The sequence below is a fragment of the Eschrichtius robustus genome, chromosome 21 (assembly GCF_028021215.1).
Source record: "Eschrichtius robustus isolate mEscRob2 chromosome 21, mEscRob2.pri, whole genome shotgun sequence".
Lineage (NCBI taxonomy): Eukaryota > Metazoa > Chordata > Mammalia > Artiodactyla > Eschrichtiidae > Eschrichtius > Eschrichtius robustus.
Window position 1 is genome coordinate 31,445,887 of NC_090844.1, and position 13,683 is coordinate 31,459,569.

General features: G+C 32.4%; 1 protein-coding gene across 1 annotated transcript in view; it reads left to right on the forward strand.

Moving 5' to 3' along the window:
* ADAM2 (ADAM metallopeptidase domain 2) overlaps positions 1 to 13,683 on the forward strand; it is a 99,802-nt gene that overhangs the window by 45,547 nt on the left and 40,572 nt on the right. The window contains exons 8-11 of the mRNA XM_068532026.1: positions 1,673 to 1,744; positions 2,166 to 2,332; positions 3,371 to 3,452; positions 11,196 to 11,332. Coding sequence (XP_068388127.1) covers positions 1,673 to 1,744; positions 2,166 to 2,332; positions 3,371 to 3,452; positions 11,196 to 11,332 — 458 coding nt within the window. The remainder of the gene's footprint in view (positions 1 to 1,672; positions 1,745 to 2,165; positions 2,333 to 3,370; positions 3,453 to 11,195; positions 11,333 to 13,683) is intronic.

Here is a 13,683-nt window from a genome sequence, read left to right on the forward strand (position 1 = left end):
TCATGCTTTGTTCATTATCCACTCAATGTGAAGGAGCATATCACCTGTTTTCTTCTAGGTGTTTTATGGTTTCAGGTCTTGCATTCAAGTCTTTAATACATTTTGAATTATTTTTTTGTGTATGGTGTAAGATAGTAGTACAGTTTCATTCTTTCGCATGTGTTGTACAGTTTTCCCTACATTATTTATTAAAGAGACTGTCCTTTCCCCATTTGTTGTAAACTAATTAACCCACGATAATGTGTTGGTTTTTTTCCTGAACTCTCTATTCTGTTCCATTGATTTATGTGTCTGTTTTAATGACAATACCACCCACAGTGCTTTGTATCAGTAATATAGTTTGAAATCAGGGAACATGATGTCTCCAGCTTTGTTCTTTCTCACATTTGCTTTGGCTAGTCAGGGTCTTTGTAGTTCTATACAAATTTTAGGTCTGTTTTTTCTATTTCTGTGAAAAATGCCATTGACATTTTGATAAGGATTGCATTGAATCTGTATATTGCTTTGGGCAGTGTGAACATTTTAACAATATTAACTATTCTAATTTATGAGCTTGGAAAAACTTTCCACTCATTTGTGCCTTCTTCAGTTGCTTTCATCAATGTCTTTTAGTTTTCAGTGTAAAGACCTTATCTCCTTGGTTAAATTTTTCCTAGGTATTTTATTCTTTTGATGCAATTGTAAGTGGGATTGTTTTCTTAATTTCTCTTTCTGATAGCCTGTTATTATTATAAAGAAATGTAACAGATTTTTGCATATTGGTTTTTTATCCTGCAACTTTGGTGAATTTTTCTTAGTTCCAACAGTTTTTTGGTGGAGTCTTTAAGGTTTTCTATATATGTCAGCTGCAAACAGTGACAGTTTTACTTCTTTTTTCCCAATTTGAATACATTGTATTTCTTTTTCTTGCTTAATCTCTCTGCCCAGGACTTCCAATACTATGCTAGATAAGAGTGGCGCTAGTAGGTATCCTTCCCTTGTTCTTGGTCTTAGAGGGAAAGTTTTTAGCTTTACACTGTTGAGCATGATGTTGGCCGTGGCCTTTATTATGCTGAGACACATTCTCTCTGTATTCACTTTGTTGAGAGTTTTTATCCTGAAAGGAGGTTGAATTTTGTCAAATGCTTTTTCTGCATCTACTGAGATGATCATATGATTTTTTATTCTTTATTTTGTTAACGTGGTGTGTATCACATTGACTGATTCACAGAAATAGAACCATTCTTGCATCCCTGGAATAAATCCCACTTGATCATGATGTATGATCCTTTTAGTGTGCTGTTGAATTCGCATTGCCAATATTCTGAGGATTTTTCCACCTATATTCATCAGGAATATTGGCCTGTAATTTTCTTTTCTTGGGGTGTTTTTGTCTGGTTTCGATATTAGGATAATGCTGGCCTCATAAAATGTGTTTGGAAGGCTTCCTTCTACTCTTAATTTTGCAAGAGTTTGTAGTGCCTTTTTTTTTTTTTTTGTAGTGCCTTTTTGTATTTTTTTTATATTTTTCATTTTCACATGTTACATCTATAATAATAAATAATATTTAAAAACTAATAAATTGGTCATTTAAATAATTTCTTAACTCATGCTTTTAAATTTTAAACATAATAACCATCATTAAGTATTAAGCATTATATATTTAGATCTAAAAGGCAATTATCTTTTTCAGTATAATCGTATGGGTTCTGATACAACTGTTGTCACTCAAAAAATTTTCCAGTTGATTGGATTGACCAATGCTGTAAGTGTTTGCTTTTGCATTTGTTTGTGTTACTTAAACAATTCTCAGACTTTTATTATGACCCTGCCTGAATACACATATTGTGTGAAAGAGGGCAAATATATAATCATCTTAAGTTTCAGTTTTCTAACTGTTTAATTGGAGTAATAATAATTGTAAATACCTAATTAGGGTTTTGTAAGGCTTAAATTAAACACTTGACGTTGGGCTGGCTTAAGCACAAGCATATCAAAATGTTACTTATTACTTGTTTTATTAGTGATATTTATTACTTGCTAATAGAATTTATAAGATCCAATCCGGATTTAGAGTTTAGGTTTTTAATATTTACATCAGTATAGTGTTTATTTTTGCAGATAAATTCCCAAATCTATTTAAACCATGTAGTTTGAACATATTTTCTTTATGTCTTCTATTTTAGATTTTTGATTCATTTAATATTACAGTAATTCTATCTTCATTAGAGCTTTGGATAGACGAAAATAAAATTCCGGTAACTGGAGATGCCAATGAATTATTACACAGATTTTTAAAATGGAAACGATCTTATCTTGTTTTGCGTCCACATGATGTGGCATTTTTACTTGTGTAAGTATATCTTGGCATTACTAAATCTTATACATTAGAAAGCATATGTAATTTGACCTAATTTCTGACAGTTGGCAGGACCTTAGGGAAAAAAATCTTGTGTCATTTTTTTATGTACAACATCCTGTGAATATTATTTTTCACAACTCAGGTTTTATAGCAGAATTACTAATATCAATTACTCTATTTATTGGCTTATAGCTAAAACTCACTTCAATCTTATTACCATGTTTTCTTACCTTGAGTAGATAACATATCATTAAATGTGCCTAACTATACATAAAATATTAACAATATCTATCTGAAAAAATATACCTGAATTCTATGAATATAGTAATATGACCTTCTTTTAATGCTTCATTTCCATAAAATCAAAACAAAATAGTGATGAAATGGAAACACTATTGTACATTTCAATATCTCTGACACACTATATTCACAGTGAGCTGCACTTTAAAAAATATAAGCCTCCCTTTCTATTTAATAATCTCTTTGTTTTTCTCTTATCAATATTCAGAACCTATATGTATTATATATTATCATATTATGTAAAAATCATGTGTATAATTATAAAATTATAATCTTTTAAGTTATTTTTTGTCCCACAAATACGCATGCCTTTGCATGGCTAGGGCAGGCTAATTCTATCTGATTAAGGGGCGACTTCAACACATAAGCTTACTCTGCCCATTTGTCAACTTCATTGGCTTAGCTTTCTACTTTTAAGGAATTTTATTTATTTTTATTATTTTTACATTATAGGAATCAGTATAATTTTTTTAAATTACATAAAAAAATCTTCATTATTCTCTAAAAATCCATATGATAATACACTTTTTATTATTTGTTTTTTAAATCTATTTGCAAAATAAGCAGACACGGTTAGTCCCTTTCTATGCTTTGTTATCCTAGTGTTAAAGTGGAAATATCTATGAATTTGTTATATAAATATGCAAAACAAAAAATATTAGGTAAATTTAATATTAATTGTTCTTAATTTTACAAAATTTTATGATTTGCTTCTTTTTTAAACTTAAGTTACAGAGAAAAACCAAATTATGTTGGTGCAACCTTTCAAGGGAGGCTGTGTGATAAATACTATGGAGGAGGTGTTGCTCTGGTATGGTATGGTTTAAGTTACTTGGCTAAGATGTATAAGTACAATGCTGTTTAGAGTAATATATGATTAACTATTTCTGTATTTTATTATGGCTAAGTATATTAAAATTTGCATAATGATTCTAGGGATCTTTGTTCCTGCTGCTGACAGAAATGTGTGAACTATAAGAAGGCCTCATTGAACTTAGTACATATAAAATTTTTACAATTTTCCTCTTGTGAGTTCAAATTATCCTCTTTTAGAAAGTTAAGGTAGTGATCTATTTTATAGTCTTATAAGAAGCTCATAAATTTTTCATATACTCAATATTTAATAACGAATTTTAATTTCAAGCTTAGATTTTGATCATTTTCTTCATTATGTAGCTGATTCAATTATGAAGCAAGTTAAAATAAAACTTTTGAAACTATTTATCAATTGCCGCAAAATGCTTCCTGGGACATAGGTGAAGAATAACAGAATCAAATGCACTAATTGGCATTTCTATCTTAGTAGAAAATCTTGGTTTGCTTAAAATTGGTATGTTTTTGCTCCTATTTAATAACGCTTTGGTTATTCTGAAGTATAAAACTTGCCTTTTAGAATTTTTTGTGTGTTTGTACAAAATAATCTGGAGATTGAGGAAGGCTATGCATAATACTCTTGTTTAAGTGCACAAGTTAAGTGAAGATATAAGAAGATGAGTCAATGAAATGGAGACAAATTTCATCTTTAAAATTCATAATTCATGCAAATATGGCTTATCTTTTATGGGCAAATCATTACCGAGTCTCAAAAGCTCGAATTTGGCCGATTTACCTAGTCATATGCAAGACAGAAATCTTAAAACTTTCACATGGAGAAGGCTTAGCTACCAAGTGGAAGGAAATCTCCTTGTTTACTGAAAAAGAGGGCAGTGGTCTCTGAACTGAAAGGAGCAATCAGAGAAGAACTCTTCTCGTATTCTTCTTTCTTATTCTCCACACTTCACTGGGGTAATCATTGCCGAACCTTTCGCTGGAAAAATGAGCAGTAGCTGATGTTCACAGGAATGTGATGTTGAAAAAAACAGGTGAAGCTCTGTCCTCTGATATTTAAACATCCACCACCCTCCCTACCTAATCACCCAGAGCTGTGGAATAAAATCTAGGAAACACATTCTTCTGAAGCTGCTTCTTCCTAAAGTTTATGGGTGAAACCACAACCCAAGTAGTTTTGGGGTGAGTAGAAGCAAGTAAATATAATCAGCAGGAGATTTTTGTTGTCTGCAGCTGTTTGCCCTTGGGTCATCCACTTATCTGTCCTGACGCAAGTTCACTCACAAGGACAGACACAAATTAGTTCTTGGCATCACGAGTTTTATACATTACATACTACCAGACACATTATCTGTTGACCTCAGTTCATGGACTATACAGATCATGGGTATTAAACTTCCTCAGAAAAAAGCACACTATACAACATTGACCACTTGAAGCAGAACTATGAGTAGTTGTAGGCCAGGAATTCCAAACAAAACAAAGTGTACAATATCATGGAAAAAGACTAGTTAGAAACATTAGATATGAACAATATAATAGTTATAATAAATTGCATGAGGGATACAGTTGATACATATGGAGATAAATTATCAAATTAGGACCTCTCAGAAGACATCAGAAAAGTTAAAGAAAAGATAAAATTAAGAGACATGGATGATTAAAGTCAAAAGAACAGTTCTAAAGAAAAAATGGAGATAATTTCACAGAATGACAGTCACAGAACACTGTCTCCAGCCACTACCAGATCAACAAGGTGCCTACACCAGGAAATCCCTCCTGGAGTCGCCCCATGATCCCTGGCAGGAGGGGAGGAAGGTGGATTGTCTGGTGAAAAGGACACATGGAAAGCCAAAAAAGAAGAGATAAAAATGCATACCAACAATGAAATGAAAATGTCAAAGGAAAATTGTTATGTTTCTAAAAAGAAATAAATCATATAACGATGAAGATGTTCAACAGTCAGAAAAGCCACACTGGATGCAAAAAGACTTTACGCTTAAAATATTGAGCTAAAAGTACTTTGAGGGCATGATTCATATCTTAAAAAAATTCATTCAAACAGAAGGGACAATAAAAATACTCTCAGGCACATAAGTCCTCAAAAGATTTGCCAAACAAAAGACTAACATTCAGAACATATTTGTAGAAATTACTTATATTTATGAAAAGCCACAAGGATTATGAAAACTAAAGAGAATAACTGTTGCTGAATTTTATCGTTACCTTAAAATGAAAATACCTGGGTTGGGGTGTGTGGCAAAGAAAGGTATGTCAATACTAAGCCAGAACTCATATTCTATGATAGTGTAGAGATGGTTAAGGGAGAGATAAAAATGACATGAAAACATATTATAGAACTTGTCTTCTTAAGAAAACAGTAAAGATATTGGTATGTTTTAGAAAGAAGTAAGGGTATATGAAATGAATGTTGGTCTTAAGAACAAATAAGAAGAAAACTACACCATATAAGAGTCTAATGGAAGCAATGTAAAGACAGCCAAGGAAGGAGAAACTTAAAAACAATAATGTAAAATAAAATGAATAGAAAATAATCAAATGAAATGTTTTAAACATACCCCAATGTAATGACAATCATGTGAATGTAAATGAACTAAACTCACCAAGTAAGAGATAGAGTCTCTGATGGATTAAAAAAATTTTAAAGACAGAGTAGGAATATATTAATAAAATTACAAAAATAATGGGGAACTACTACAGATATAAATAACATTTAAGAGATAATAGAACAATTTATAACTTAAATAAATTTGAAAAGTTAGACAAATAGTACATTGTTAATAGAAGCCCATAATTTACTAAAAGTTACACAAGAAGAACTAGAAATTCAGAATAACACCAAACTATTAAAAGAATTGATATATTATTTAAAAATCTCACAAGGGGAGAAACAATGCTTTTAGGAACACATTCTACACAATTTTGAGGGAACCAATTATTTCAATCTTATATTTGCATTTCCTAATAAGAAGATACATTAGGATAATATGATAAAAATTGATGGGATGTGGAGGAGGCTATTTTAGCTGGGGGGATCAGAGAAAAACTTCGAGGAGAAGGTTTTTAAGAAGAGGAATGCATGATGAGACAAAGGCAGTCATTGCAAGACCTAGGAAATCAGAACCCATGAAAATGATCATCAAATTCAAGGCTTTCAGATGGAAATGAATATCAAGAACAAGATGGTTGTGAAAATATTGATTGTCGAAGTAAGCAACAGACTAATCATATAGAGCCTTATGGATCTTGGGAAATCGTTTTGGATTTTATCCTCTTTGCAAGGAAAAGGCACTGGGAGTTTTGAAGCCAGAGAGAAATATTTCTCTGGTTACCTTATAGAAGAGTGATCGTAGAGGGGTGAGGATCTACAACAAGGAGACCATATAGGAGACAATTGCAGATGAATGGTATTAACTGGTGTTTTATTCTTGGATATGCGAGAAGTAGCTTTTATCTGGTATATATCATGAAAGCAGAACATATAGGGCTTGCTAACTTACTGGATACATGCCATGAATGGCATGGAAACATCTGTGATTATGCTCAAGATTATTCTTGAGAAGCTAGGTAGAGGAAGGCAGGGCAGCTGGCTTTGGAGGCAGAGGGGAACGTAAGGGTGGAAGAAAGTTTCATTTTGAACCTGAACCTGTAAAGTTTGAGAGATGCTTGTGGTGGTGAATTTTATATGTCAACTTGGAGGGATTTGATGAGATTATTTAAATCAGTGAAATCTGAGTAAAGCATATTGCCCTCCATAATGTGGGTTGGCCTCATCTAATCAGTTGAAGGATTGAATAGAACAAAAAGACCATCCTCTTCAAGCAAGAAGAAATTCTTCAGCAGAATACCTTCAGGCTTCATCTGTGCCATTGGCTCTCCTGTGTGTCCAGGCTGCCAGCGCACTCTGCAGGTTTAGACTTGCCAGCCTTCAGAATTGTGTGAGCCAATTCCTTATAATAAGCCTCTTCATGTATAATATTCCTTATCATATGTGTGCTATTGATTCTATTTCTCTAGAGAAGCCTGATTAATACAATGGCTAATAATTAAACATAAATATATACTTAAATATTAAACAATAGGTACAAGATAGGGTTGATGATGATGCATAGATGATAGATACATAGATAGACAGCTTTATGGCTCCTTTCTCCAGCACCACCTTGTCTCAATAACTATAGTTTTATGGTAAATCATTGAAAATGATAGTGTAAACCCTACTACTGCCTCTTCAGACTGATTTAGCTTTTCTAGGTTTTCTGACTTTCTCTTTTAAAATCAGCTTGTCCATTTCAACAAAAACTACTCGGACTTCGGTTTTGAATTGAATCTTTAGGTCAATTTGACATCTTAACAATACTGATTATCCATGAAATTGATAAACATGTGCTTTTTATTGCTTCATATAACGCTTCATATAATGTAACCAATAAAAAGAAGTACTGTTATACTCACCATTGATCTCAAAAACTGTATGTTGGGCAAAAGAAGCCACAAACAAAAGAATCTTTACTTCGTATGCCATTTTTCTGAAGATAAAGTGTAGGAAAGATAAACCATATTGTTAAACATCAGAATAGAAGTTAAATTTTGTGGAGAGATAATTCCTGAAAACTTGCTGGAGAGAACTTCCTGAGTGATAAAAATATTTTGTATCTTATTCACTGTAGTGGTTGTGTAGGTATGTGTCACATGCACACATATATGCACTTCACAAATATGTGTGTATATATGTACGCACAAATAATATGTATAAATAAATTATGAATGTGTATATGTGTGTATATAGATATTGTATATATACATATATGTATGTGTATGTATATTTATATAAAACTGCATCAAGGCACTTAAGATTTGTACACTTGACTTAAGATTAAATTATTTAAAAAGCATGAAGCCATCATACAGAATAAAATGTTATTAGTAATTTCAGAGGGACAATAATCAAAAGAGATTTTTTAAAGTTTTAATTTCAGCTATTAAAAATTATCAGGTTGTTTTCTCTTTATAAGTTTCAAACTCATGTATAACGCTACAGAAATTTTAACCCTAAGAATAAGAAAAAGAACAGACTATGTCACCAAAGGAAAATTAATGTATCAATGTTAACATAAAACAGCAAAATGTTTTTCAAGTAAAATAAATATGAATTTTAAGTGATTCATTATTTAGGATGAAACATACTTTGACTATCATTATATGAATAAACCTGAACTCATATGTACTTAGCTAAATAACTCTAAAATAAACAAAGCAATAATTAATCTCTCAGAACAAAATTTAGAAAATTTGAACGCTATTGATAAGCTTTGTCTGAAAGGCCTAGGTAGAATCTTGATTCCTAAATTAGAGACTACAAAACATACATGGCAGACGCATTTTATAGAAAATGACCACATGGTACACAATAAAGGAAGTCTCAATACTTACTTGTCAGGAAATTTCTCAGCCTAGTGATTGGCACATAAGAAGCCATAACAAACACCAGGTGTCGTTCTTGTTATTTGACAACTGTTGTCCTAAGCAGGCATTATTCACCAAAAGAAACTAGTCCGCTTAGTTGTAAATTTTTTCTAAAAATATTTTTAAAAATCCAATGCTAAATATAATTTTACTTTTTCCCTTACGTTATTTTCATAACAGAAGTAGTCATAACCATAACTTTTAGCAAATTCTCGTACTCCAGTCCATACGTTTTTCAAGGTTTTCGTACTAGTCTGTTATGGACTAAGTTGTGTCCCCCTAAAATTCATATACTGAAGCCCTAACCCCCAATGTGGCTGTATTTGGAGAAGGGGTCTTTAAGGGAGTCATTAAGGTTAAAGCAGGTCATAAGCCTGGGCCCCTAATCCAATAGGATTGGTGTCTTTGTGGGAAGAGGAGGAGCCAGCACACAAGGAGGGAAGGCCACTGAGGACGCAGGGCAAAGGCAGCCCTCCAGAAGCCTGGGAGACAGACCTCACCAGAAACTGACCCTGCTGGCACCTTGAGCAACGTTCTCTGTGATATTGTTTGAGGGCAGCCCAAGGTGACTAATAGAAGTAAGAGTGTCAGAAAGGGAATGTAAAGAAATTCCATCTCAAATACAAAACCATGTCTTTGATCCTATGATACAAGGAAAGGAGAGACCAGAACATATGCACTAATCAGAAGATAAAGAATAAAAGAGCAGTTGCATATTGGGATTTTATACAAATAACATGAAATTTTTTGGATGTTGTTATTTCCCTCTTACTGTGCTATGAGTGATAATAAGGAACAGGAGAGATGGAGAAAAAGAAGCAATTGTAAAGATATATTGATAGAATGATTGCCAGGCCTTTTCTACAATATCCTGAAGATAAGAAAAGCTGAATAACTACACTGATAACATAATATTCTCTTATTTATTATATTATTATTTATAATATCCTATTATGTAAATGTTCAAAATTTATCAGAATCCATCATTTTCTTCCCCATAGAATCAAGCATTCCTCCTCCTCCTCATCTACCTCCCCTTGCCCCCTCCCCCTCCTTCTTCTCTTCTTTTTGTTCTTCTCCCTCCCTCCCTCCTCCCTCCCTCTCTCCCACTCTCTCCTGCACCCCTCTCTCTCTGAAAATGGATGGTACATTCACCTGTGTTATTTTGATAAAGGGACCATTTATCAATGTGTACGCAAGATGTAGGGACGTTGCATTACCTCAGGGCTAGTAATAAAGAAATGTAATTGTCACCCAGGCTTGAAGGAAAGGACAACGTCAGTTTATTAGGGTTATACATGGAAGGTAGAAACCTCTACTCAAGGGTTCGGACAGTCATAGGTACCCTGGAAGTGATGGTAATAAATATCCTGCTCTTTTCTCACCCTTTCCTCCCCATTAGACCAAATCAAGGTAAGAGAAGAGGGCAAAGGAACCCTTTGACATAATCCATTGGTATAGTCCTTCTGAGCTGGAGAGTAGGGTGGAAAGTAATGGAAAGTTGATTGAGAGAGGCAAACAGAAGATACCAAAATATATCCCTAGGAACCTATCTTGAAGTATAGTCATCTATGTTATTAGATATATTTGAAGGGATATTGTGATTTGTGGATTTTTCTTAAAAATCGTATGTTCAGTATGGTCTAAGTGTGCTATAATAAGCATCTTACACTTGTTAAAAAGTGATAAAAGCATTTAGTTTTGAAAATAAAGTTTAAGCCACTGTGAAGAGTCAGCATTCTTATCATCAGTCATTATTACCATAATATAAATTAATTCAATGAGCTAATTTATGTTTTTTTTAAATGCATGAAACAGCATATAAAATATTATCTCCTATAATTAAATTATAAATGAGCACAAACTGTTCATTTATAATTGATACTGTGTGTGTATATGTGTGTGTCTTTAAAGACTTTCTTTTATGAGTACAAACATGGTTATAGCTTTTGTTATATATGATTAACAAGTTATTGGAACAAATATGTTCTTGGCCTGATGCCACCAAATGAACCATACATTTACATCTTTGTAAAATTTCACACTTCACTTTTCATATTTTCCTTATATTGATAACGGTACCTATAACATATTAGGCCAACATGGATAGCACTTCTGTGATTAACATATTTGATGTCTCTATTCTATCATGTGACTATTTTTAATAATTACATTATACTCCAGGTAAATAAATTATCTCCTAAAATGTGAATGTATACATGTATGTTTTTTTTCCCAGCACCCCAGAACCATAAGTCTGGAATCACTTGCAGTTATTATAGCTCAATTACTGAGCCTTAGTATGGGAATAACTTATGATGACATCAACAAATGCCACTGCCCAGGAGCTGTCTGCGTAATGAACCCAGAAGCAATGTAAGATGCTTTGCTTTTATATGCTTTACGTATATAGTTTATATGAAAATAAGTTTGGTGTATTTTGTTTATGAAAGTCTATGCTATTAAAATAATTTTTAATGGTCGAATATAAACTGTGGCCAATGACCCCAGATCAAAATATGTATTCCAGTGCCCCTGCTGCATATCTCAATATTTCTTGTAATCTAATGTCACACTTGCTTTCTCATGTGACCTACCTCTACATTTATCACTGTTACTTGCATGATTTTATAATTTAATGCATGATTTGATAAGCCAAATATGGGCTTGTGTTCATTATACAAGAATGATTTATTAGAGGAGGCCTTTTGCAATAGTTATCATGCCTCAAAGGCCTACTGAAGTTTTTGCTATTATCCTCAGTATTTAGAATATGCTATGAGATTTTACAGAATTAGAACCAAATAGTCAGGAGATTTACAGAAACCATCATCCAGTCAGTGACTGGACCCAGTCTCTTATACTTTTTATTTATTTTAATTTTTTTTAACTGTAACCCAACAGTACATTTTATTTAATTTTATTTAACAATACATTTAATTTCTTTTATATTATCTCTAATATTTTGCCTTTTTTTCACTTTCCAATTTCTCCCCAAAGCAACTTAATCAACAAAAAAACTTAACCTACAATCTTAATGAGTGTTGAAATTTTTTTCATTAATTTTTTAACATAACTTTGATTCTTGTGTAGATACGAAAAAAACAGAAATTCCACTTAATATAAATATAAATATAAAATATAAAATTATGGCCTGTATAAAATTGGTGGAATTATTAATACACATATAGAAACCATTCATCTGTGGAAATGCTTTTTTAAAAAGCTTACTTTGACAAATTACAATCTTGCAAAAAATGCTTATTAATCATATCTTTAAATGTATTGCATCATTTGAATAGCATTGCATCATTCTAAAATTTTGGACAACACAGACATTTTATTCATCATTGAATGGCAAAAAAATGATGTGAAAATCTACTATTTAAAGGAAAATCTGAATAAAAAGGGCATATTTGAAAAGGATTCATTGCTAGTCTTTAAACTGGTGGGAAACATCTTCTAGAATTATTCATCTTTAATGCCTTTTGACACTATCACATTCAGTGATTTTGCACAGGACAGAGTCCTAATAGGACATATGCCTTTCTGAGGCAGCTGTCCTCAATCTAACCTTAACATTTGGCTTATTAAATGGCAGTACTTAAGGAGTTTAACATGTTATTTTGTTTCTGTAATCCATAGAAAATACATGGCCCACACTGATTTTTTTTACAAGAGACTTGTCATTTTTCTGAGGGCTCACAATCAGTAGTCCATGGTTTATTCAGTCTATGTATCCAGCGAGTCAGACATGCTACCTGATATGTTTCCGAATTTCAACTTTCTTTGACATTTTAATATTTTAATTAGGAACTTTGTTTCTTTAGATAAAGCAGTTGTCATTATGAAACTGTGCTTTTTTGGCTCATTCGAAGGTAGCAATATATCTGAGCTTTGGAAACAATGACTAAGGAAACAAATGTTTAATAAAATACATTGAGATAGAACAGAGTGTAGCTTTTTTTTTTAAATTTTAAGTAAAATGAAAGTAAAAGAGAATGGTAGTTTTCAAATACATCCACTAATTGTTGCTACTTCTCCCTTCAAGAGGTAGAGTTTAATTTCCCTCCTATTGAGTATGGGTTGGATTTGGTGACTTGATTTCATCAAATAGACCATGGTAGAATTGATGGTGTGTGACTTTCAAGATTAGATAATTAAAGAGTTTGCAAATTTCTCTGTACTCTCTCTTTGATCAAGTGCCCAGGTTGAAGCTAGGTGCCATATCATGAGGACAGTTGAGTAACTTTATATAGAGGTCCATATGGCCAGAAACTGGGGCCTATTGCCAATAGAATAAAAGGGCAGATAAAAGCACAGCTGTAAACATTACTTCATATAACTTAAATTTATGGTTTCATTTAAGGCCAATGGTCTGCTCCTAGCTTTACAAAAGCTAAATGTAAGTATTATACAAGGAAGTCATGTATCAGAGGCTCTATTATCAAGGAAAAATGGGAGAATAGAGAATGAGAACATCCAGCAAATCTGTGCAAGGATTCAAGCTGCAAATAAATTATCTAATTGGATATAATTATGATTGATAATCTCTTCCTAATGACAACATTAATTTCATTATCAGAAAGTGTACCCCTCTATAAACAAGTTCACACAGTAAACATCTTGCATTGCCTATTTCTCAATAATATTAAAGTTCTATCAGTTTTTCTCCTTTTGTTTTCTGGAGATAGAAATCATCTGAATTGTTGGCAATGTAAGAATAA